Source organism: Corythoichthys intestinalis, chromosome 1 (genome assembly GCF_030265065.1).
Source record: "Corythoichthys intestinalis isolate RoL2023-P3 chromosome 1, ASM3026506v1, whole genome shotgun sequence".
NCBI lineage: Eukaryota > Metazoa > Chordata > Actinopteri > Syngnathiformes > Syngnathidae > Corythoichthys > Corythoichthys intestinalis.
Genome location: NC_080395.1, coordinates 70,510,365 through 70,533,780, shown reverse-complemented (window position 1 = coordinate 70,533,780; position 23,416 = coordinate 70,510,365). Strand labels below are relative to the sequence as shown.

Sequence of the window (23,416 nt, the reverse complement as noted above, 5' to 3'; positions counted from 1 at the left end):
GAAAGAAGAATAAAATGAGGGGGTAAAAAGCGTCAAGGTTCCAGTGTTATTTTCGCTGCCAAGCTTTCACTTAGCAAGCATTACAATTTAAAGCGACTGTTTTCTGTTCAGCCCAAATGCTTGATGAAAAGTTTGGGAAACCATGACTTTAGAGTGGTGGTTTCCAGTGTTACCTAATGTGTTCTCCGTGGGGTAACGTGCAGTGATTCATGGCGTTATTTATTGTAGAGGGCGCTAACGTAGCAAATGACGATGATAAGTTCATCGCCTCACATTCTCCTCCACGTCGCCCGGCATAATATTATCATTTATAATTATACACAAAAGGTGCCGGATCGGACTAAATAATTCAAGACAAGAGGTACCGGAACATGTTCCGGCAGGATCCGGCGCAAATTAACCCCTGGAACTATGACATGCTGAGATAAACCAAATGTATCCAAAATATTTAAAAGCTCTCTAGCACATCCTTCTTCAGGATTATCAACATGTATGTTAAAGTCACCCACTAAAAACACACAATCAAAGTCCATGCAGACAGAAGACAGTATTTTGGTAAACATTGTATTATATTTTGATGGTCTGTAAATTGTTACCAAGGCAGCTCTGCAAGGGCGTTTTAGCTGAATGACAATATATTCGAAGGAATCAAACTGACCACATGACATGTTCGTGCATTGAAAACTGTCCCTGATCAGACTGGCAACCCCACCTCCTTTCTTGTGGGTTCTTGGCACACTAAAGAAATTGAAATTTGTGGGGGTTGACTAAATTAGAACTGTTGTGCTATTATCTTGACCTAACCATGTTTCTGTTAAGAACATCATGTCAAGGTTATGTTTGCTGATAAAATCAGTAATTATTCTTAATTACTGATTTTATCAGCAAACATTTGCTTGCCAGCTGATCTGCCAGCTAATGATCTGACATTTAGAAGAGCTAATTGCAGATCCCAGACTGGATTCACTGGTGAGTTTTGGGAATGACATCCTATGCTTAACAGGTTGGCAGAGTTGATGGAAACATGACTTTCTCGATAGAAGCATAATACTCTGTAGTTCCTGAGTTGTAGTGCTTTGGCTTTGCCCCGAGAGAATTCCAGGGAAGGCAGGTTGGTTTGTAGCCATCTTCCCCTGTCACCTGTCGGGTGAGACGGGTACAGGGTGGACATGAAGACATGAACTTGCAGAGTTCAAGAGACTGGTTAACCATGCTATTTATTGAATCAAGGTCCATGGAGTCCCGACCAGGTCGGCTCCTTATTTTATCCAAGGGGTCCCAACTAAGTCGGCGGTGGGCTTCTGGGACTGGGGATTTAGGGCTGGATAGGGCCTTAGCAAGTTCCATGGAGTTCCAACTAGGTCTACTCCTTATTCTATCTAAGGGGTCCTTCGGCGGCGGCGTGGTGGCGTCTTGGAGTGTGAGGATTTGGGGCTGGATGGGGCCTCGTCAGGAGAGGATTGCACGGTCTGGTGGTTCTCCTCCCGTTGGGCTGATGGGGCCACTTCTTGGGCCTCATCTGAAGGTGGTCGATCACTTGCTACCAGGGTCTCCTCCCGTTGAGGCAGTGGAGCATTTGCTACCTTCGCCTCAACAGAAGAGGGTTGGTCACAGCCTGGCAGGGCTGGGTGAGTCACTTCCACTTCAGCGACTGGAGCCTCCATTTTTGGATAAGACGTCGATCCCGCATGCTCACTCTCTGAGTCAGCACCCATCTCTGCCTTCATGCTTATCGGATGTTTTGGGACAGCTTGCCTCCTGTCCTCGAGATAAGCAGACTGTCTGTGCCTCAAGAGATAAAACATGCTGCTGCTTAATAACCGCACTCCTGACTTATTTAATTGAAGGCTATCATTCTTAAAGAGGTGGCTGGGCCCTGAAAATATATTAAAATTGTCAATGAAGTTCATCGATTGTCCAGGGCATGTAGCTTTGAGCCATCTGTTGAGCATCATCACTCTGCTGAACCCTTCATCCCCCAGCCTAGGTATAGGTCCACTGAAAAACACCTTAATATTTAAAGTTCCGACTTTGTTTATCAGTTCAGTAAAGTCTTGCTTTAAAAGATTTGATTTTTGCTTCGCAATATCAAGAGCTCATGTGTGTATTATCATAGTAGTGGCTGTTGGATGCTGAGCAGTAATGCTCAGCATATTTTCTGAGATATCAGACACCATTGCCTTATTAAAACAACATACTCTGGTATTGTTGCTACAAAACCGGTTTATCCCATTCACAGCAGTCGCCCACCATCAGAGTGCGGGGCCCAGTGGATCGCTTTCTTTGTAGCCTGCTAGCACTTGCATTAGCATCGTACCTCTCTCTCGAGCTGGGTGATCCGATTTTCCTTGGGTCAGGAGTCTCGGAGAGTGGTGTAAATTTGTTTTCCAGTAGAATTCCAGCAACTTGAGGCACTTTGCTTTGAGCCTTTGTTGTATCCTTGATCTGATATAGCTTTCTTTCCGGTGCTGGGGTAGATGAGGCAGTCTTCTGCGAATGCAGCGGTGGCCATTCCTTTTCATCGTATTTCCTTCCGGTGCTGGGGTAGATGAGGCAATCTTCTGCGAATGCAGCGCAGCGGTGGCCAGGGCTGGACTGGGACAAAAAATCGACCCGGGCATTTTGAGCCGAGACCGGCCCACCAGGTATTGATGGAAAGACAATTAAGCCTATGAATGAAAACAAACTTTCTTGTGACAATGCTTTCACACTGTCTTGTTGGTGTATATATACTTAAACATAAACTTAATCATACACCGTCCTTCCAATCCCAATATTCTATACAGTACTTAGCGGATATCAAAAGGCTGCATGGTCTAGTTAACCTCCTGAACAATGTACAACGTATGATGGGATCCTGAAATTAGGACAGGGATTAATACGGAATAGAGGTGAGACATGATCATTGATGAATATATTAAAATGAATAAATGACAGATTTAGTGATTTTTTTCATAGACTATTTATTTACTGCATCAATAAAAGTGCAAATAAATATATCCACAGAATAAGCCCTCAAACACGGAGACCTTTAAAAAGTGAAAGGAGACAGAGGAAGATAAGTGATAAAGAATAACACTTTATGGACTTGTATGATCACAGTACTGGTTTCTAGAAAAATCTGGGAAAATAGTTGCATCATATACTCCATATAGTACTTACTTAGGGCAAACTCCTGAACAAACAATGAACAAAGTATGATGGGATCCTGAAAAATAGGACACAGAGTTGAGATGAATATTAAAATGTGTAAATTACAGACTGTAACTATAAAAACACTCAGAGAGCACAGACCTGTTTGTATGTCTGTACCCTCATCTGTTACCTCACTGTGTCAAAAAAAATGTGATAAGCCCCTATTTTTCTCATATACTGGATCACAGTACCCAGTATATTGGCAGAATTCAAATCATAATGTGTCATTTCATAGCAACTACCATGGCCATGTCCTGTATTTTTTTTTTACAAGCAATCTGGGCAATTTTCTTGGAGTTGCATACACATATGCTGAAAATCGCCCTATCCTGCAATGATAAAGAATCCTTCAAAAAAATCCTGGATCAAGACAGTGATCCGGATCACCTCTATATCTAAATTGAATCATCTCTTCCTTGTCGCAGAGTGGACATTTCCTGAAAATTTCATTAAGATCCGTCCATAACTTTTTGAATTATACCGTACACAAACAAACCAACTTAGCAGAAGTAATTAAGTGATATTTTCACAGACTAATGTACATACCATATCAATAAACAGTAACCTTCAACCTCCACTGCAGCAACACTTTGCACAGCAACACCAAATGCTTCTTCAAACATGGGAACCTTCAAAGTGAAAGGAGACAGACGTGAAAAAGAATGTCACCTGATGGACTTGCTCTGATGATCACAGTGCTGGTATTTTTACTCAGTTGAATCATGTATTCTATACAGTACTTACTTAGAGGAATCCAAAATGGTCAAGTGAACCTCCTGAACAAACATAGAACATGATGGGATCCTGAAAAAAGGACAGAGAGGAACAGAGATGAGATGAATATCAAAATGTGACCACGGCAGCCTTCCAAAAATGAGTGACAGCACCCTATAAGAGACAGTGAGAGGTTAAGGCTGGAAGAAAACAGCTGTTTGTATATACAATATCTCATTCTTATATCCATCCCACCTAGTGTCTTATGCATATGAGAGATAATACTTAACTAACTAAATTAATAAAATAAAGTTACTTAAGCACTAACATAATTACAACTAGAATAGCATCAAAGAAACCGTCCAGCATTAGAGAAACCCCATCATGTTAGTTTGCATGCACAGCTAGCTAAATTGCTTAACGGCCTAATTATAACTACTGGCGGTGTTAAGAGTTAGCGAGCGCAATGAAAATAAACTACACCCACGCTTAATTCATATCTGAACCAGATAGACTGCAGTTCAACACTTCTTACCTGAAGTTCAGATTCCCCTCCACTCGGACCGCCGGCGGCCGCGGGTCTCTCCTCCTGCCTCCCCTTCCCCTCATCCACCTGACGGCCACCCCCGCCATAGTAACCTGCGGTTGCTGCTGTCACTGAAGAGGAAGCTCCGCCACCGGCAAATATCTGTGTTATTTTAACACATTTAGCGGCATCCGCATGAAGGGCTTGTCTCTTTCTATCTCTAATTTTTTCCGCGCCTCCTTTCCTTTTCTTGTAGTTATCCATTTTGTTTATCTCCTCTCTCTGTATGTCTGATTAATGTATATCTGATACCTCTGATCAAGAGGGAGGGGGCATCGGCCCTCGTTTGTAATTGGTCCAGCCCATAACCAAGCTTGACTGATGGGCCGATCTACCAGTTTTGTGTACCAATGTGATGAATGCCGTTAGGACAAAAAAAAAAAAAATTTCAAGACCGGCCCAAAATCGCCATCGGCCCACCGGGCAAATGCCCGGTATGCCCGATGGCCAGTCCAGCAGTGGCGGTGGCCATTCCTTTTCATTGTGAATCTGCCAGTGCTGGGTTCTGCTTGATAAACAACTTCTCGAGTTGTATTCCTTTGGCTTTGCACCAAGCTGATTCCAGGGAGGACTGATCGTTTTGGTGAGATATTCACCAGGGTCCCGTTCAGTCTCAATGGTGCTTGTTTGCATTCTGTAGGCCTGTTCCCGCTCGCTGTTTTGGGAAATCGGCAGAGTTGTTTCATTCCCGAGCTGTCCATTTACCTCCATATTCACTTCCCGCCGGTAGATTTTTGTTTCCAGTACTGCTATCTTCTGGAGCAGTTTGTGGTAATCATCCATTGACAGGGGAGGCATGTTGCAGTTACTTAGCTTCCATTAGCCAAATTCCTCATTTCCAGTCGTGATAAGGCAGTTTGGTTGCCACCCAACTCCTTACGCACCCATCCCACAGGTGGTAAGCCCATAGGAAGGGGAACCCACGATGCCTTTTCGGGCTGTGCCCGGCGGGGCCCCATGGGGACAGGCCCAGCCACCGGACGCTTGCCTTCAAGTCCCACCTCCATGCCTGGCTCCAGAGGGGGGCCTTGGTAACCAGCGTCCGGGCAAGGGAAAGTTGATTCCATTTTACTCGTCATAAGAGGTCATTTTGAGCCGTGCTTTGTCTGGACCCTCATCTTGGACCTGTTTGCCATGGGTGACTCTGCCAGGGACTTAAAGCCTCAGGCGCACACGGTATGTTATTTCTGTTCACATTTTCTTTTGATGATTGTAAATGCTTAACTTAGTATATTTGTTTATAGTTTTAACAGTGCTTCACAACGGCCATTAAACGATTGTGATAATCAGTAGGAGGCCTGTTTCTTCATCGGGGTAGACATAAGGGGGTATCACAGGAACTGTTACAGAAAACAAGCCTATAGAAGTGAAAAAAAGCTTTTCAAATTAAAGTCTGGTATAGAATTTTGTCAATGCCGGGATTGGGTAAGACTTTGTGCTGTCACAGACTGTCATAATGATGACATGACACCTGTCATGAATATGAATGAGGGCTTATGAAAGATGTCATTGTTATGTCAATTAGTAAATTATGTCACAATTGATGCAATATTGATTTTTATTTTCTGTCTCTGGGTTGGGATTAGCATTTAGGAACTGTGTTAATGTTTATACGGTGCTAAACCTTTATCCTGTCCTCCGGTTGCTAAGTATCTTCGCCCCTCACAAGGTGTCTTATTATCTGAGCAGTCGTATCGAGATCAGTAGCGTATGTATTCAATCGTGCCTTTTGTATTAATATTCCTGCGGTTCTTTTGTTGTCGCTGTTGCCCCAAAACCATTTCCTGTCCAGTAGCATTCCTTACACGACAAATCATCAAAAGAGCCCCCTGTGGCAAACTATCTTCCTCAGATTAACTATTCTCAATGCCTAAACAGCTCCCAACAGAACACAATCCAGTGTGGGGAGGTAAACTATTGTCAGTGTACCCCAGTAAGACTAGTTGGTTGTCCAGTCACCCGCTAATGTGGATCTCTATGCAGCTACTGACAAAATAAAAAAAGTTAATAATGCGGATTTCAAACAAACTGAATGAGATTTTACACATTCCTTTATTTTGATCGTGTGAGAAAGCCCTGATAAAAGTGGTACCATTCGACTCATTTTGATGTTTGACAAGACTGAGTGTTAAATTCATCCACAAACTGGAGCCTTAATATGAATGCAATTCGTTACACATGCTGCCGTGTAGTCAAAACTGTCAAAAATTCAAATAATCTGATGTTACATCATAGATTTTTGCAAACACAAAGGTTAGGTTTAATTTTAGGTTAAGCGTCGTCACTTCGTCGACATCCCGACAGGAAGTAGCACCTCCATTTTTGCCTCAAATCAGCCTGACAGCGGTGACCGTCACATCTCTCTCCACCAACAGCCTGTGGATGTCGCGCAGTTCATAACCAACATTGTTGTATTGCACGTTGTAGTTGTCGCCGACGGTCAAGAGGAAAATGTCTTTGCGGCACTCGATGGTCATCTGAAAGAGAATGCACTATCATTGCTCCCGAGAAGGCTGCAGCAGACACAGGAAGAAGCCCTGACCAACCACATTTTTTTAATGGATGCGTGCGTAAAATGACAATGACCTCAAATTCACTTCCGGCTACAAAGGGGAAGTAATCATCCTTGATGAACTCGTTGACATATTCTCCGCCAACATGACTACCAACGCGGGTCAACAGTTCAAGGTCCCCATCTTTGAAATCCACTTCTATGCGGACCGGGGTGTCTTTACCGTGGCCCAAGGACAGGTGGATGATAAATCTGCAATGCAAACAAGTGGCCATGTTAACAGTGAGCCACAACACGTGTTTGAGGGGGATGTGGACAAGTACTTAGTTGCATTCTGAGGGACATGTCCTTGGATGACAATGATGCGGCCCGGGCGCAGACGCTCCTCGAGCAGCACTTCTAAAACTTTCTGCGTACACGTAAAGGCAGTGTGGTATGAACCAAGTGCTGCACGCTGTGGGCAACAATTCTGCTTTCAATCCTCAACTCACCGGGTACACGGCCAGTTGAAGATTGCAGGTGCCTTTGATGCCATTGTACACAATCGCATCGCCATCTGGTTTTTGGAGAACAAACAAAAGGATAAGTCAAGAAAACGAGGAACAGAGATTTCAGGTATGTGTGACAGAGGTGGGTAGCAACGCGTTCCATTTATTCAGTTTTTTTTTTTTTTTTGAACATGCCCTGTTCAGGCTGCTGAGACACTGGGAATCTGAGTCTCCTTATGGTCTGAACAGTTTAATGTGCCACATTTGATAAGACTCCCATTGTGGTTGTTCATTATTTTCTATTTATTAAGGAAAAGAATGGGATCTTAGGTGGACAAAAAGAACAAAAAATAACATTATTAAACACCTATGCAACTTAAGAATATAGTGGTGCTATGGTAATTTACATGTGGGGGTTCTGGTAACCGAAGAGAAAGAGGAGGTCGTGATTAGGCAGGGTGGGGTGTACGGAATTCCGGCAACGGGAGGTGGGAAACCCAGTACAGCTCTACATACGGATTTATTCATTCCAGGACCTTGTTTGTATGTTGAAATGGTCATATGTCGAGCGGGATTTTCTCTGTAAGAATACGCTGTAATTCATGCCACAGCCCAAAAACCTACCCCAAATCCTTAATACTGCAGGTAGAATTGTGATTAGCAATTGCACATAGCAAAATAAATATATTATAAATACAATTCAGAATAATAATAATAATAATAAGTTATGATGAATTGGGTTCTAATGTGGCGGTAGTTTTCACTCTTTCCATGTTGTTGTTATTGTTGGCGTCGGCTGTGGCGCACAGTAGCCCTGCTGTGTTGCACGTTTTGAAATACATGATTAAAAAACCTGAAGAAGCTGGCAACTTCCTTGCTGATGTCACAACAATAATAATAAGAGTCATCCTCAAGATTCTATTTTTGCGTTTTTATTTTTGGCCTCATATGGTCATGTAAAAGGTCATGATACAAGATAATAATAAGAGTGGTATGAAAAAGTATCTGAAACTTTTGGAATTTCTCACATTTCTGCATAAAATCCCCACCAGATGTGATCTAACCTATGACAAAATAACAAAGATGTAAAAACAGTGGCTGCTTTAACTAAAACCACCCTAACATTTCTAGGTTTTCGTATTTTAATGAGAATAGCATGCAAATAATGACAGAAGGACGAAAAATAGGTAAAAGAACCCTCTTCCTATGGAGACTTAAAGAGCAATTGAAACCAATTTTTACCAAACAAGTCATTTGTGTGTGCCCAATCACTGTTGAGCTGTTTAAAGCTGCCCTGCCCAATATAAAACACACACCTGGTAAGAATTGTCTTGATGAGAAACATTGTCTGATGTGCATCATGGCTCGGCCAAAAGAGTTGTCTGAAGACCTGCGATCAAGGATTGTCGATTTGTATGAAGCTGGGAAAGGACACAAAACCATCTCTAAAAATCAAATTATTCAATGTGATTGTGATGGTTCACTTACTTATTTCCCCCTTTCTGTCATTGTTTGCATACTATCCTCATTAAAATATGAAAACCTATACGTGTTTAGGTGTTTTTAGTTAAAGCAGACACTTTTGTCATCTGTGTTATTTTGATAAGGATCAGATAACATTTGACGGGGATTTTATGCAGAAATGTGAGAAATTCCTAATTCAGACATTATTTCATACCACTGTACCTGTGTTTAAAACATATCAGATGTTGCCAGTAGTTACTCAGAACTCATTACTTGAGTACTCTTTTCAATCAATATTGGTGTTAATGCTTTGGATGACTAGTATTACTTTTGCTTGATTAATACTATTTTGAAGTGACGCCACTATTACTTGAGTAACACACAATGCAAATTAGCCGGCTTTCAATCTGCCTTCCTATTGGGTCTTGCGCTTGACGCTCCACGGGTGGGCTGCATTCAAGTTGCTTCTACTGTACATGACAGTCACATTTGGGTTGAGCGCTGACCATTTGAAACCTCGTTTCCTGGTCTCGAGAACCGATCCCGTAGTAGTACCCCTGGAGTCATTTCAATGTAGTTACGTGCTAACAGAAGGCACCAACAATCTGAAGACTCACCTTGGCAACGCTTGCAGATGTAGGGACGAATCACGAAGCATTCAAAATTCAAGGCCCTCTTCCAGCGACCGTTCCAGCCCCTCGTCGCACCACAGTCCCGATCTCCGTATAAGTGGTTAGGCTGACCTGGCTGCCAGTTCCTACACAGAAGCAGCTTTCACACAGAAGTCCCGCCAAATAGCATCCGCTCCTGTGTACTAAATAAATGCTTTTTCGGGCCGTGTCATTCGCATGTACAAAGCAAGAGCTTTTACATTTTACCAAATTGTTAGGCGTAACTAAAAATACTTTATGTCTAGAGAAGTTGTATCCTTAAAATGGCATCCAAATAATCTGTCTTGACATGCACCCGCAACCTAAAAAAAATAAGGCAAACGATAGAATTTAGTGGTGCTTATCAGTTAGGGTGTGCGGGTAAGCTAGCCTTTCGTTCAAAGAAGTCCCGTCGATCCACTTCCACTCTCCGTCAACAAAGTTGTCCGTCAAGCCAATCCAGTAGTTGTATCTCGTGTTATAAGTTTTGTTGATTTGAGATCCCAGCCATTCCTACAAGAAATGGCATCGCGCACAATTTATTAGGACAGAGCGAGGCAGGGGGCCTTACTTACCGCCTCCTCGACGTTGCGGATGATGGCCAGGTGGCCTCCCTTGGTTGAACAGTCATCTTTGGCCAAATTCCACGCTTTTTCCTCCCCATCTTTGGAAAAGTAGTAACAATTGCCGTTGAACTCATGCCATCCTGACGGACAGTGCTCGTCCTCCTCACATAGCAATCCTATTGCAAAAATAATGCAGATACAGCAACTTTGATAATGATCATTTTAGTGCAGTCCTCAAGGTTTTTTTCTTTTCTTTTATTTTTTTATTCATTTAAGTGACTAATTGAGTTTTACTTTCAAAAATTATTTCTAAAATGTAATTAATTTACTGTTCACCAACATTTTGACGTCAACAATTTGTTGAAGGCCTTCGGGGTCTTTTTGGTGAATTTGCCCATAACTTGACACTTGTGGTGCGCGAAAGCTCTGAGGCTGCCGTTCTAAGCGCTGCCCTCTGAATACGGAGGGCCAAAGCTGCCAAAATCAAACTAAATGAATCAATCAAAAATAAAAATGAATATAAATACCAAAATACATAAGATTTAAAAATGAGAAATGAAAGATAAAAACGGAAATTTGGAAATACACTGTTTAAATATCAATAAAAGCGCTCTGCTCTCGTATAGATGGATTTTATCGTCATCATACAACATACAGAAGGAAAAATGTTATTCAAATGAGAGAGCGGTCCTAAATGTGTTAAACTCATCATCTATTGGCCAATGGACAATCAAGTGCAGCGATCAACTTGCTAATGCCTGCCTGTACACAACCAAGTAAAATAAAAAAGGCACAAAACTGGTAACAAGCTAGTTCTCACCAAATCCAACGAGGAGCAAATGCCAGCTGTTGCAGACGACTATTAGCATTAGCTGTGGTATGTACTTACTTTTATATGTACATGTGTATGCTTAATGTAGCCCTTTATTTATCCTCATTCATATCAATCATGCAATCACATTCTGATTAGTTTTATGTATACCATTTGGCTTCGGAAAAGTAAGCCCACTTATCTCAATTGTTGTCGGTGTAACATTTCCACTTCTTAGTCTCCTCAAGCCTTTGATAATCAAATTAGAGGAAGTCACAGACAACCCCAAAAATGTTCATCAATGGCTTCAATGGTTAAACGCCCACGAGATCGTAAAACGTGAGATACGTATTGGAGTCAGATCCTTAAACGCGTGTGCCTCATTCATTAAAGCTTTTCCCGATTGTTTGACTGCACCCTGAGACCATAGGCGGAGTTTGACTTTTGGGGCACGGGGGGCACAACATGTTGATGACCCCGAAACGCAGTGTCAACAATAAAATTAACATACAAGAATATTCATAATAATAAGTTGAAAATTAGCGTTTTTTTGTTTTTTCCCCCCATCATATCATATTTAACACACAAGACATTAGAACACAAAACAATCCTTGACAACGTCATCAGCAGTGTTGCTAATAACGGCGTTACAATATAACGGCGTTACTAACGGCGTTATTTTTTTCAGTAGTGGGTAATCTAATTAATTACTTTTTTTATCTTGCCAACGCCGTTACCGTTACTGAGGACGGAAAGTCATGCGTTACTATACTGGTCGAAAAGTCTGAGGGAGACGGACTCACCGAGACGACAGAGCAGAGCAGGAGTAGGGAGGAGGCAAGAAAGTTGTGACGCCGAGCAAACGCGATGCTAGGTAGCTCCAATAATACATGTTGTAGCCGATAGCTAGTACAAACTACGCCGCATGTTATGGTAGATATGGTAGACATGGTAGATATCACATGTACTGTACATAGATATAACTAGATGCAAAATGACAGACATGGCACTAAATGAGTTAGTAGACAGCCGCCATCTTAAAGCAGTAGACTTTTTAGGACGGCTCTGTTGTAGAGAACCTTCCTAGCGAACCTAAGTAACTTTTTATCTAAAATACTTCTAAATCGGCAAAATCTTGACTTGAATCTATCTTTAAATGATGACACAGTTTTAAAATTTTCATATGTCGAAAGTAGAGAGAAGGGAACTAATGCAATAATGGGAGCAATTTTAACAACTTTTAACAGTTGATTCAGGGTAAAGGGTAAATTAGGGTAAAGAATTGGGCTCGGGCCAATTGTACCAAAAACCTTCACAAAAAAACTTCACATAGTGTGGCCAATGTTTTTTTTTTTTTTTTTTTTTTGAGGAAAAAAAAAGTAATTATCACCAATTACTTTGCCAAGTAACTAATTACTCTTACATTCAGGTAATTGAGTTACTAACGCAATTACTTTTTGAGAGAAGTAATTTGTAACTATAATTAATTACTTTTTTTCAGTAAGATTAACAACACTGATCATCAGTATTATACAGAATGTATGTTATGTTTCCTATATTGTACCATCTTTATCAGTTGCTAAAGCGCCCCATCTTGTGGCCGGTTTAATTATTGTTTCCGCCAAAACAGTAGAAGAAGAATGCAAATAGACCCTACCCACGTGACGTCACAACTCCTTCCTCCTGACTGGTGCCGCCCAATTGTCCGTCAACACATCATGTTTACCTGTTACGGCTACGTACATTCCTCCTATTTACGACGTGTTTTTCTGCTCGTTAACATTAATAATCAAAATGGTGAAGGCGTGTGTGGAGGTCGGTTGCAATAACAGAGAAGATAGACGGAGAAGACGGAGAGACTTGAAGTTCTACCGGATTCCGAGAGACCCGGAGAGAAGAGAGCGAGATGGGCTGCTGCAATTCGACGAGAAAACTGGGCTCCAAACGATTACCACAGATTATGTAGTAGTCATTTTATATCTGGTAAGATGCATTTAATATATATTTAGAGGGTTGTGGGCTGACAACCACAATTAAGATCATTGCGAGGCTAATCGCCGACAACATACACGTATGTATGTAGTGAGAGTGCTATCGCTAAACCATATAAACATTAAAAGCCCTAACATTGACAAACGACATGAAATACATTAGACTTGACACTGGATGTTAGCAATAACAAAAGATTTTGAATTGAAAATTTCGTAACTCACCTTTCCAAGCACAAGATAAGATTCCTGCCGAATTTTCGTGGACGAGGACCTGTTTCACCCAACCAGCAACGAAGTATTTATAAGCCTCCAAGCTCTTAAAGTTTTTCAAACTTTCGTGAGAATAGGCTGATTTTGTGTGGACAAGATAGTTGTACATATCAGGGTAGCTAGCAGATGTCAGGCAAATACGGCGGAGACAGCGCGTCGAAAAACATCGATTTAGGCATCAAATATGGATCTGGCGAATGGATAAACTGAAGCTTTTCCACATAACGCCTTTTATGCAACGCATCAAGTGAGTTTACGGCATCCGAAAGCACCGGGTCTTCCATGAAATGCATTATAAATTGCTCGATCAATTGAGACCATTGATAATACAGACACAAAATGACGGACAAGGGGGCGGAACCATACAGCGAGCACGTGATTTTGTGACGTCGGTGGGTAGGGTCTATAGGAAGTTCTCCAAACGTGATTCTGTGTGTTACATGACAGCTGTTGTCATTACCCGATCGTGACGGGTGTCATTACCCGATCGTGACGGGTGCATCGATTGTGACGGTTTGCTACTGCGCACGCGTAGATCAACGCCATTTTCTCCCAAGGGATGACGGGAGATATAGATTTATGCGTTAGGCTCGGACATTGAGGGTTTTTTATGCGTGTGTGTACGCCGCTAGCTTCGAGTGGCATGAAATGCTTGAATATGTCTTAATAGATACTTCGAGTGATCCGAGAAGATGAATGTGGATACCTAGCATCTTCCAAGGTACCTGGTCGACGGAACGCTTCTAACTACTCAAGTGGGGCGCCGTAAGATTCGACGAATGGTGCGTGATTTCATTGTTAAAGGTAAGTAAAACTGATGTTATACTGGCAATTTGTGTTATAAGTCTGAAAAGAGGGTCATGAATATATGAGCCTCTACGTTTTTTAAATCCTTTATAGGCCAAGTGACTATTTTTTATCCATCCATCCATCCATTATGCCATTTAAAAAACGCAGCTCCATAAGCTATTTATAAAGATATTTAAATAATTGAAAAAAAGAGGCACTTTTTCTATTTTTGTTTTTTAAGTAGAAAATGAGAAAGGTATGAGATGTTAAAATAAAAATAAGTGAAACTGTTGTGAATGTCAGGTGGGAGAAGGTCCAGAGCTGAGTTTTATTTATTTATTTATTTATTATTATTGATCTCTGTCAGGTGGTGGTCATTTTAATCTACTGAATTTTAAGAATCTCTTTGCTTTTTTAATTTTCGTCCAACAGATAAAAGACCCCAAAATAAAATATATGCGCCTGGTCATCAAGTCAAAGGGGAAGCAGACTATCCTCATGGAGTGTCAAAATAACCCTGGTACTGAGAACTAGAGCGGCGTCGAGGGCACCCGCAACAAAGCCATTTCTAGCTTCTATTGGCCAACAATGATTCAGGACATCAATGATTGGGTAAATGCCTTAATTGAGCAACTAAGTTAAATCAGAAGCGTTACATGAAATTTATTTCATCTAAAGTAATGATTTATATTGAAGCACAAATGGATTGTTTTCACTTCTCAACAGACATTACAATATTAGACCATCCTGCTTTTCAGAATTGTAGAAATATTGTAAATAATATTTTTTTTTTATTTCTGAAAAATTATCAAATATTGTCACATTTTTAAAGCCTTTTTGGTGGTCTGTTTTTCATTTTGTGACACTTATGTCAAAGAACATTGGGAGGTATTGGGCATGGATTTATTTGCATTTCTTTTTAAAGGCATGGGCACAGATTTGCCTTCTGGACAGAGAAAGCGTCCCCTATTCTTCAGGGAACGCTACAGCCTGTCTTCAGGGTTCCAAAGGCAACCCCCTCTATATCTTACTAAACTTCAATCAGACAGGTAAAAGAAAACTACAAGATAATCAATCAATGTTGATAAGGGGAATGGTCATCACTGCAGTTGATGGCTTACCTGGTAATAACGTTCACCTGCATGTCATGTGTAAATTATGTTTTCTTTGAAAGGTTGAGGATGACACTGACAGCTGCCTAATCCTGGACATAATTTCCTTTGATCTAAATTGAGGACATAACTGCTATACTAGTAATTATAATCAGAGGCAGGGCCCAATGAGGCAGTATTGCACAGGGAGTTTAGTAATTGTCATGAGAAGCCAATTACATTTTAAACAGTTAAACGTTTGTTTTTTAATAAATGTGATACTTTTTCATTGTTGGCTCACCTATATTTTACATTTGTCAGAAGTATTGACTGCCAACATACATGAAAAAGTTGTCCTTCGGAAAGGTGACTGTGCTATATGCACATTGGCTCTTGTGTGCTCCAGAATCAGAGACCTTGGTTCTCGAGACTCCTTCAGAAGACGGGCACATTTTAAATGGCTTAACAGTAAGTACTTCAGTAAAATGCAATTACATGTACTTTTTTTGTGCTGTTGTCACATTTGTCTACAAGCTATATATGTAAATGTGATTTTTTTTTTTTTTTTTTTTAATCCCTCAGGTGTCTGGACATGGAGCAGGTTCTGTGCAGAATTCAGGAGAGAGTATTACAACATGTACACCATTGAGATCTGCCATGGGTATGGGGAGCAGTTCAAACAATCCCCACGAGGTGAGTTGCACTGTGGAAGCTTATCTTGGTGTCATTAGAGACACTTAATATCTCAACATAGCATAGACATGGTGGAAAAGCCACAGTGCTTGGAAACGGTATTTCTCAGTGTTTTTATGTTCTTTTATAGGATTTGTTGGAGAGGAGAAAAGGGGTAAAGTAACAGCGTTTTACTGCGAGGAGGAAACACCTACAGGATTTTTTTGAATTTATTGTCATTGTCATCATCATCCTCCTCATCATCATCATCATCATCAACATGACAAAGGAGACGGAAAAAGCAGAAGCTTATCGGGACCCGTCCCCCTGCCACCAAGGTCGCACAATTTTTATTTTTTTTATTTATTTTTTTTAATATATTGAATTGAATTTGATAGAATACTGCAGTTATTACTGCTGTCCAATGCATTAAACTTAAATGTTTTTGTTTGAGTTTGTTCTACACATGCACATTAAAACTATTTCAGCTTAATGCATTTTGTTTTCTTCAATCTACGGCATAATCATTGGATGCTTTCCGATGAAACTTATTTTTTTCCTAAATTTAATACAGCAATAACTGTCACCTTACAGCTTTTATTTGTTTATTCACCTTCTCTACTGTTTATCCTCAAGAGTATTTCTAATTATATTTATGCATTTGTAGGTTTGTATTATGTATTTTGGACTATTGAATGACTGCCACATAGATTTCAGTGTTATCATAAATTTTCTGTTGTTCTTCCCTAAAGCTGTCAGACTGTTGAACTCTTGCCATGCTCCGTAGACCCCCAATATTACTGGACTACTATGATCATGTCTATATACCTCACGCACATCTTAGCCCCTAACAAGCCCAAGTCAGCCAACTGCTAAATTGTTTTAGTAGTTACATATTTTTATACTTCTATCCAGCCTTTTTGTCTTTCTTGCTTGTTATTTTTGTATGCACCTTATAATTTTGCTCTTTTATACTCACTCTCCGTTTATATTGGCTTTTAAAACGGGACCTGAGTTCTAATTTCTCACCATTAACATGTAAATGTGAACTGATGAGACAATAAAAATCCTTGAATCCTTATAAAATGGTCGAAATATTACAATAATAAATTTGACAGTGATAATGTTTTGTTTTTTATAATCACAGCAAATTACATGAAACTACGAATATACCAAAATACATACAAAACAAAAACATTTTATTGTTGGATTTAGCTGCAGAATTAAATCATAACATGGGCTTTAACAAAATTTTGTATATATACTAAATATAAAAAAGTCAAAATAGAGGCTGTTTTTAATTGTTACTGTTAAGGACTAAACTATACTCACCATACAAATCTAGGACTCTGAAGCCTTCGTACATTATTACAATAACAATTTCTATTTGTAATACCATTGAGAAACGTATGTTATAACAAAGTCCGTAAGGTTTAAAGTTTTTCTTTTAAATTTAACCAGCGTGAATGGTCTCTGAAGGGGTTACTGGGGGTGAGGGGAGGGGAAGACATTTAAGTATGTAAGGAAAGCACTTTTTCAATTGTTTTAAAGAATTATTATTACTATATTGATAGAGAGATAAGGGTGGAGGCAAACTGTAGATGATGTACATTTGTATACAGTAGATGGCAATATGCACTAAAATTCGCGATTAATAAAAAAAAAAAAAAACGAAGAACTTTAACACGCATGCGCAGATAGCTACCCGATCGCGACCGTCTCTCACGTGACTGCACTACGTCACTTCCTTCAAAGGCTTTACGCTTATAAACGCAAGAGATTCAGACATAAAAATTCACTATTCTTCGATTTGTCTTTAGGTTGATTAATGATTTTTTATATGTCAGAATCTACCACATAAATCACTCTTGAGGCATCGTGGCTCAAGTGGGGACGGTGCACTACGCGCATGCGCAGATCCAATCGAGGCCTGCCTAAGATTTATTCATGATTAAATAAAGTCTTAAGGTTTTCTTTTTGTGTACACATGCATTGCTTGGATCAGGGTGTACCTCAAATGCCCTACCGATTTAAAAAAAAAAAACATTTTAAATGTATTTCGATCATTGAGTCTATCACGTATATGTCTATATCTCCCGTCATTGCTCGGGAGAAAATGGCGTCGATCTGGGCGTGCGCAGTAGCAACCGTCACAATCGATGCGCCCGTCACGGTCGGGTAATGACAGGGCCTCTTTTGATCTCGTTGTGAGTTTGTAAGGTTGTGACTTCTGATTAAACAAACTCAATGCCAATCAAAACGTTTGTTCTTTTTCCCCAAATTAGAATCGATAAGAGAATCGATAAAGAATCGAATCGTTAAGCAATATCGATAATGGAATCGGAATCGTAAAAATCCTATCAATTCCTTTCCCTAATGAGGACCAAGTCTCCTCTCCAGGTCCTCATCTGAGAACCTGGGCAAAAAAATATGTGGACCCCTGACTATAATTCAAGTCCTGTTTGGAGTTTCTCCGGTTTAATAAACGTAGATGTCCAAAATACATATATAACTGTGGTTCTTTTCTTGCTTCATTTAATTGTTTAAGTTGACATACAGTCATTAATGTGTGTGTAGGTGTGGGGGGGGGGGTGCATGTGTGTAAGTGTGTGTATGTGTGCGCTCCAGCGGCCAGGGGATACAATTTTTGAAAGCTTAGGTTAGAAAAAATTACGTATATCCGTCTCGCCTCTTTGGTCCTCGGGTGGTTTTGGCTAAGCAAAGCAAATGACCTTCTAAGGTGCTAGTCACATGATCTGTTCGAAAAAAAAATTTTCACCCGTTATAAAAATAGCTTTTTTTGTTCATTTCATTCATTTTTTTGCTGTTTGTTTTATTGCTTTACATCTTTTATCGACAATATTTTAACGGCAAACTAAATTTGAAAATCATATACGCAATGGCACTTTTCGGCTCCGCTTATGCCTCAGACTCTGCAGTTGTGTGTTGAGTCGTTAAAGCCTCCGGAGCAAAGCGAATGCGCGGCACCGCGTGTACGAGGTCAAGAGCCAACGGCACTAGCACTTGCATTCAGCGTTAGGGATGGTCACTACCCGATTGTGACAGCCGACCAGATCACGACAGATTGCTGCTGCGCAAATCGACGTCATTTCGTTGCGTTGATGGCAGGTATGGAAATGTATGTAATACATTTGACTATAGAAATACTTTTTTTCTAAATCGGTTGGGCATACCCCGGTCCAAGCAACAAATGTGCACACATAAAAAAAGACCCCATAACACTATTCAATAACAACTAAACCTTGGGCAAGTCCAGACCATTCACACTGATATAATTTAAAGGAAAAACGATTTAAACCTTACTGACTTTGTTATAACACACAATGTTTCTCAAATGTTTTACAAATAGTCACAGATTAACTAAAAAATAAAGATAAAAAAAAAAAAGAGGCTGGTCCTTGAAGATAAAAAAAAAAAAAAAGAGGCTGGTCCTTGAAGAAGCATTGTTACTGTAACATTGTACAAAGGCTTCAGAGCACTGTATTTGCAGATGTGAATAGGCTATAGTTTTAAGTTTATGCTCTACACTTGTATATTAAACCTGATTCAGCATTTAAAAGCATTGTGTTTTCGCGTCGGTTTGCGCATGCACAGTTGCAATCCTGCCTGAATACAAGTGAATACCCTAGGTAAATACCGTCCACGTTATTTTCTTATTTTGAATAACATCCACCTTAGCATAGTGCTAGCCGTTGGCATCTATGCAACATTAGCATCTACAAAACCAACCAAAAGGCGAACAGTTCAACTAAAGGAGTGCCTCTCAATTATTTTCTGTTATGCCCCCCCCCCCCCACAAAGACGTAAACATTTCGCGCCTCCCCCCCTGCCGCCACTGTAAACAGTACCATTTGTCTCGAAAACTATTATTATAAGTACACCTCTGCATAACATTGTCCTTTTTTATATTATAGGGGGGGAAGTAATGTAAAACAACTTAGAAGGAAATATATTAACATTGTTTTGTCTGTAACAGAAAACAGTTAAAGTGCGTACGACAGGATAAAAAAAATCTTAGTCAATTATTATGTGAAGTGGAATCATATTCTGAGACGATTCGACTATACACAACAAATTGGCAAAGCGCAGATGACAAGAAATTAGTCTTTTCATCTAAGGTATAGCCACGCCTACACCTATTATGGGGCTCTAGCGTCCCCAACAGGAGGATGACGTCGGCAGGAGAATGGTTTCATCTGATTTAGACTCCAGCCTATTGAGGGGGAATTATTCATAACGAGGAAAATGCGACGAAGAGAGCAGCAAACTGTCATTCTTTCAATTGCTCTACTCCAATATTTTTACCCGATATTCTTTTTATCAAAGTATTTTTCGCTAAAATAATGCTAAATACATGGTATGGTCATGACAAATAACAGTCTAGTGCTAAATGGACTATGAACTCTGAAAATGAGAGCGCCACTGCCACCTATTGAGTGGGTGTGCAAGTACACGTTATTCTCCTACGGCAAAAAAGTATTTTTTTTCCCCGAGATCACATGCGCCACCCCCGCTTTAACTTTGTATTCATAGTCGTTTTGGTTTCAATCCTCTATATATTCAATTGCTTTTTTAATTTTGGAAGCTTTGATCCTCCATATCTGAAGGCGCTAGACTAGAGGACAAAGGCCCCGCAGCAAGTAAAGGTCATTTCTAGCAACATGTACAGGTGGGGTAAAGCATTTATCGGAACAAAATAATCAAGAATTCAATCAAAATAATTAAAATGAATACAGATGGACTTGTACTATGTTTCTTAGTTGGACATCAAATTAAAGAAAAAGGTTCCTCCAATCAAATGCGGAATCCACGATGATTTTTTTTTTTTTTTTTACATCCTTGCAGTATTAAATAAATAGGACAAAAAGACCGGAACTAGTTTGAAGATCTTACGTGACAACTTTTCAAATGCTGACCACTGCACCAATCACTGTCCCTGATATGGTTCACTTTGACTCACCGTTAAAAGACCAAACGCCAAGCGCGATGGCCGCCCATAGAAGAAAGCTTGGTGTCTTCATCTTTCCAGAGTTCGGAGAGAGCAGCTTCGCTTATTCACCAGATGCCACGGAACACAAGCAAGTGTGAGTCTGTCTGATGACTCTCGTGTGGCTGAATGGCGGTGCCGTCCAACCGAGCAAACGCGTGATTTCCCGCACGCGCTGTCACAAACGCACAACGCGCTTCCGCCAGTCTTTGAAAAAACAAAGGGCATCCAAGATAGTTCGAGAACTCCTTGTACTGTACTATGTCTAACATGTAACTATGCCCCCCTTGTTTGAGAAATCAAGCTTTGATTTTGTTGTTGCGTATTTCCTTTTGTTTTTATTTAACCCTTTCAAGGGTCAGTTGCCACGACAGTGGCTAGTAATTCAGAAGTTGATGGATGGATGGACGGATGGACGGACGGACAGATCTATCTTATATGTCCAACTGCTTGTTAACACTTAATTTCTAATCAGCCAATCACATGGCGGCAACTCAGTGCATTTAGGCATGTAGACATGGTTAAGACAGACATGTCCAAAGTCCGGCCCGGGGACCAAATGCGGCCCGTGGTCAAATTTCATTCGTCCCCCAGCCTCTGTCATAAAATCAATAACGTCTGGCCCGCACACAGACTTAATAAATTGGTCAGCAGTACTGCTACTAGCATATGAGGTAGCTTACACACTAAATGGTGCTTCATATTTACCCACTAAAAAGCAACATTACTCTAAGCAATATTACTCCGTGTGACCTTTTACTCACAATTTTCTAAAATGGCGACAAGCAACAAAAAAAAGTTGACTGTGACGGCCGACGCTTCAAGGATAGGTGGAAATTGGACTTTTTCTTCACTAAAATACACAACAACTGTGTTTGCCTCATTTGCAAAGAGACAGTTTCTGTTTTTAAAGCGTTCAATGTATGGCGATTTTACCAAACAAGACACGCTGACATGTATGAAAAGATTACAGGGAAGATACGTAGCGAGAAATTGAAGCAACTTGAAGCTGGTTTAATGTTACAGCAGCAGTGTTTCACAAGAGCCCGAGAGTCGAAAGCTTAGCAACAAAGGCAAGTTCCGAGATTGTTGAAATTATTAATTAAAAAATAAATAAATAAAGCAAATGTGACACACATAATGGCTCGCTAAAATTTGCTTAAATATATTGTTCAACATAAAGGACGTCAGCCAAGGTCAGCCCCCCACATGTTTATCACACCAAATCTGGCCCCCTTTGCAAAACGTTTGGACACCCCTGGTTTAAGACAATCTCCTGCAGTTCAAACCGAGCATCAGTATGGGGAAGAAAAGTGATTTGAGTGACTTTGAACGTGGCATGGTTGTTGGCGCCAGAAGGGCTGGTCTGACTATTTCAGAAACTGCTGATCTCCTGGGATTTTCACACGCAACCATCTCTAGGGTTTACAGAGAATGGTCCGAAAAAGAAAAAATATCCAGTGAGCAGCAGTTCTGTGGGCGGAAATGTCTTGTTGATGCCAGAGGTCAGAGGAGAATGGCAAGACTGGTTCGAGCTGATAGAAAGGCAACAGTGACTCAAATAACCACCCGTTACAACCAAGGTAGGCAGAAGAGCATCTCTGAACGCACAGTACGTCAAACTTTGAGGCAGATGGGCTACAGCAGCAGAAAACCACGCCGGGTGCCACTCCTTTCAGCTAAGAAAAGGAAACTGAGGCTACAATTTGCACAAGCTCATCAAAATTGGACAAAAGAAGATTGGAAAAACGTTGCCTGTTCTGATTAGTCTCGATTTCTGCTGCCACATTCGGATGGTAGAGTCAGAATTTGGCGTCAACAACATGAAAGCATGGATCCATCCTGCCTTGTAGCAACGGTTCAGACTGGTGGTGGTGTAATGGAGTGGGGAATATTTTCTTGGCACTCTTTGGGCCCCATTGGTACCAATTGAGCATCGTTGAAACACCACAGCCTAACCGTTTCTAGCATGGTGTACCTAATAAAGTGGCCGGTGAGTGTATATACATATATATATATACACACACACACACATATATATATATATATATATATGTGTAAAGATACATATACATACATATACATATGCATATAGATGCTGTATTTGATACACTGCCAATGGGTTTTCCCATTGGCAGTGTATCAAATACTTGTTCTCCCCACTGTATATACACACATATATATATATACGTGTATATATATATATATATATATACAGTGCCTTGCAAAAGTATTCGGCCCCCTTGAATCTTGCAACCTTTCGCCACATTTCAGGCTTCAAACAAAGATATGAAATTTAATTTTTTTGTCAAGAATCAACAACAAGTGGGACACAATCGTGAAGTGGAACAACATTTATTGGATAATTTAAACTTTTTTAACAAATAAAAAACTGAAAAGTGGGGCGTGCGATATTATTCGGCCCCTTTACTTTCAGTGCAGCAAACTCACTCCAGAAGTTCAGTGAGGATCTCTGAATGATCCAATGTTGTCCTAAATGACCGATGATGATAAATAGAATCCACCTGTGTGTAATCAAGTCTCCGTATAAATGCACCTGCTCTGTGATAGTCTCAGGGTTCTGTTTAAAGTGCAGAGAGCATTATGAA

The 23,416-nt window shown here is 40.4% G+C and overlaps 1 protein-coding gene across 2 annotated transcripts; it reads right to left on the bottom strand.

The window, feature by feature from the left end:
• Positions 1 to 6,528: 6,528 nt before the first annotated feature.
• LOC130927636 (aggrecan core protein-like) lies at positions 6,529 to 21,065 on the bottom strand. 2 transcript variants are annotated; one of them, XM_057853570.1, is made up of 9 exons: positions 20,781 to 21,065; positions 10,185 to 10,351; positions 10,001 to 10,122; positions 9,577 to 9,716; positions 8,812 to 8,916; positions 7,499 to 7,563; positions 7,331 to 7,416; positions 7,082 to 7,259; positions 6,529 to 6,972 (listed from the first exon to the last, which is right to left on the bottom strand). In XM_057853570.1, exons 1-9 carry the CDS (start codon positions 20,839 to 20,841, stop codon positions 6,823 to 6,825), a joined length of 1,074 nt encoding a protein of 357 aa, XP_057709553.1. In that variant the 5' UTR covers positions 20,842 to 21,065; the 3' UTR covers positions 6,529 to 6,822. The 2 variants fall into 2 exon arrangements, with proteins under 2 accessions (XP_057709553.1, XP_057709563.1); XM_057853580.1 differs by lacking the exon at positions 8,812 to 8,916 and having other exon boundaries at positions 20,781 to 21,059.
• Positions 21,066 to 23,416: the final 2,351 nt, after the last annotated feature.

Coding starts and splice junctions, on each gene's coding strand:
- LOC130927636 (XM_057853570.1), bottom strand. CDS start 20,841: ATGAAGACACCAAGCTTTCTTCTATGGGCGGCCATCGCGCTTGGCGTT. Junction 9,717..10,000: donor GGGACTTCTTTGAACGAAAG/GCTAGCTTACCC, acceptor GCTTCTGTGTAG/GAACTGGCAGCCAGGTCAGC. Junction 8,917..9,576: donor CATCTGCAAGCGTTGCCAAG/GTGAGTCTTCAG, acceptor GTCCTTTCCCAG/CTTCATACAAATCGACAATC.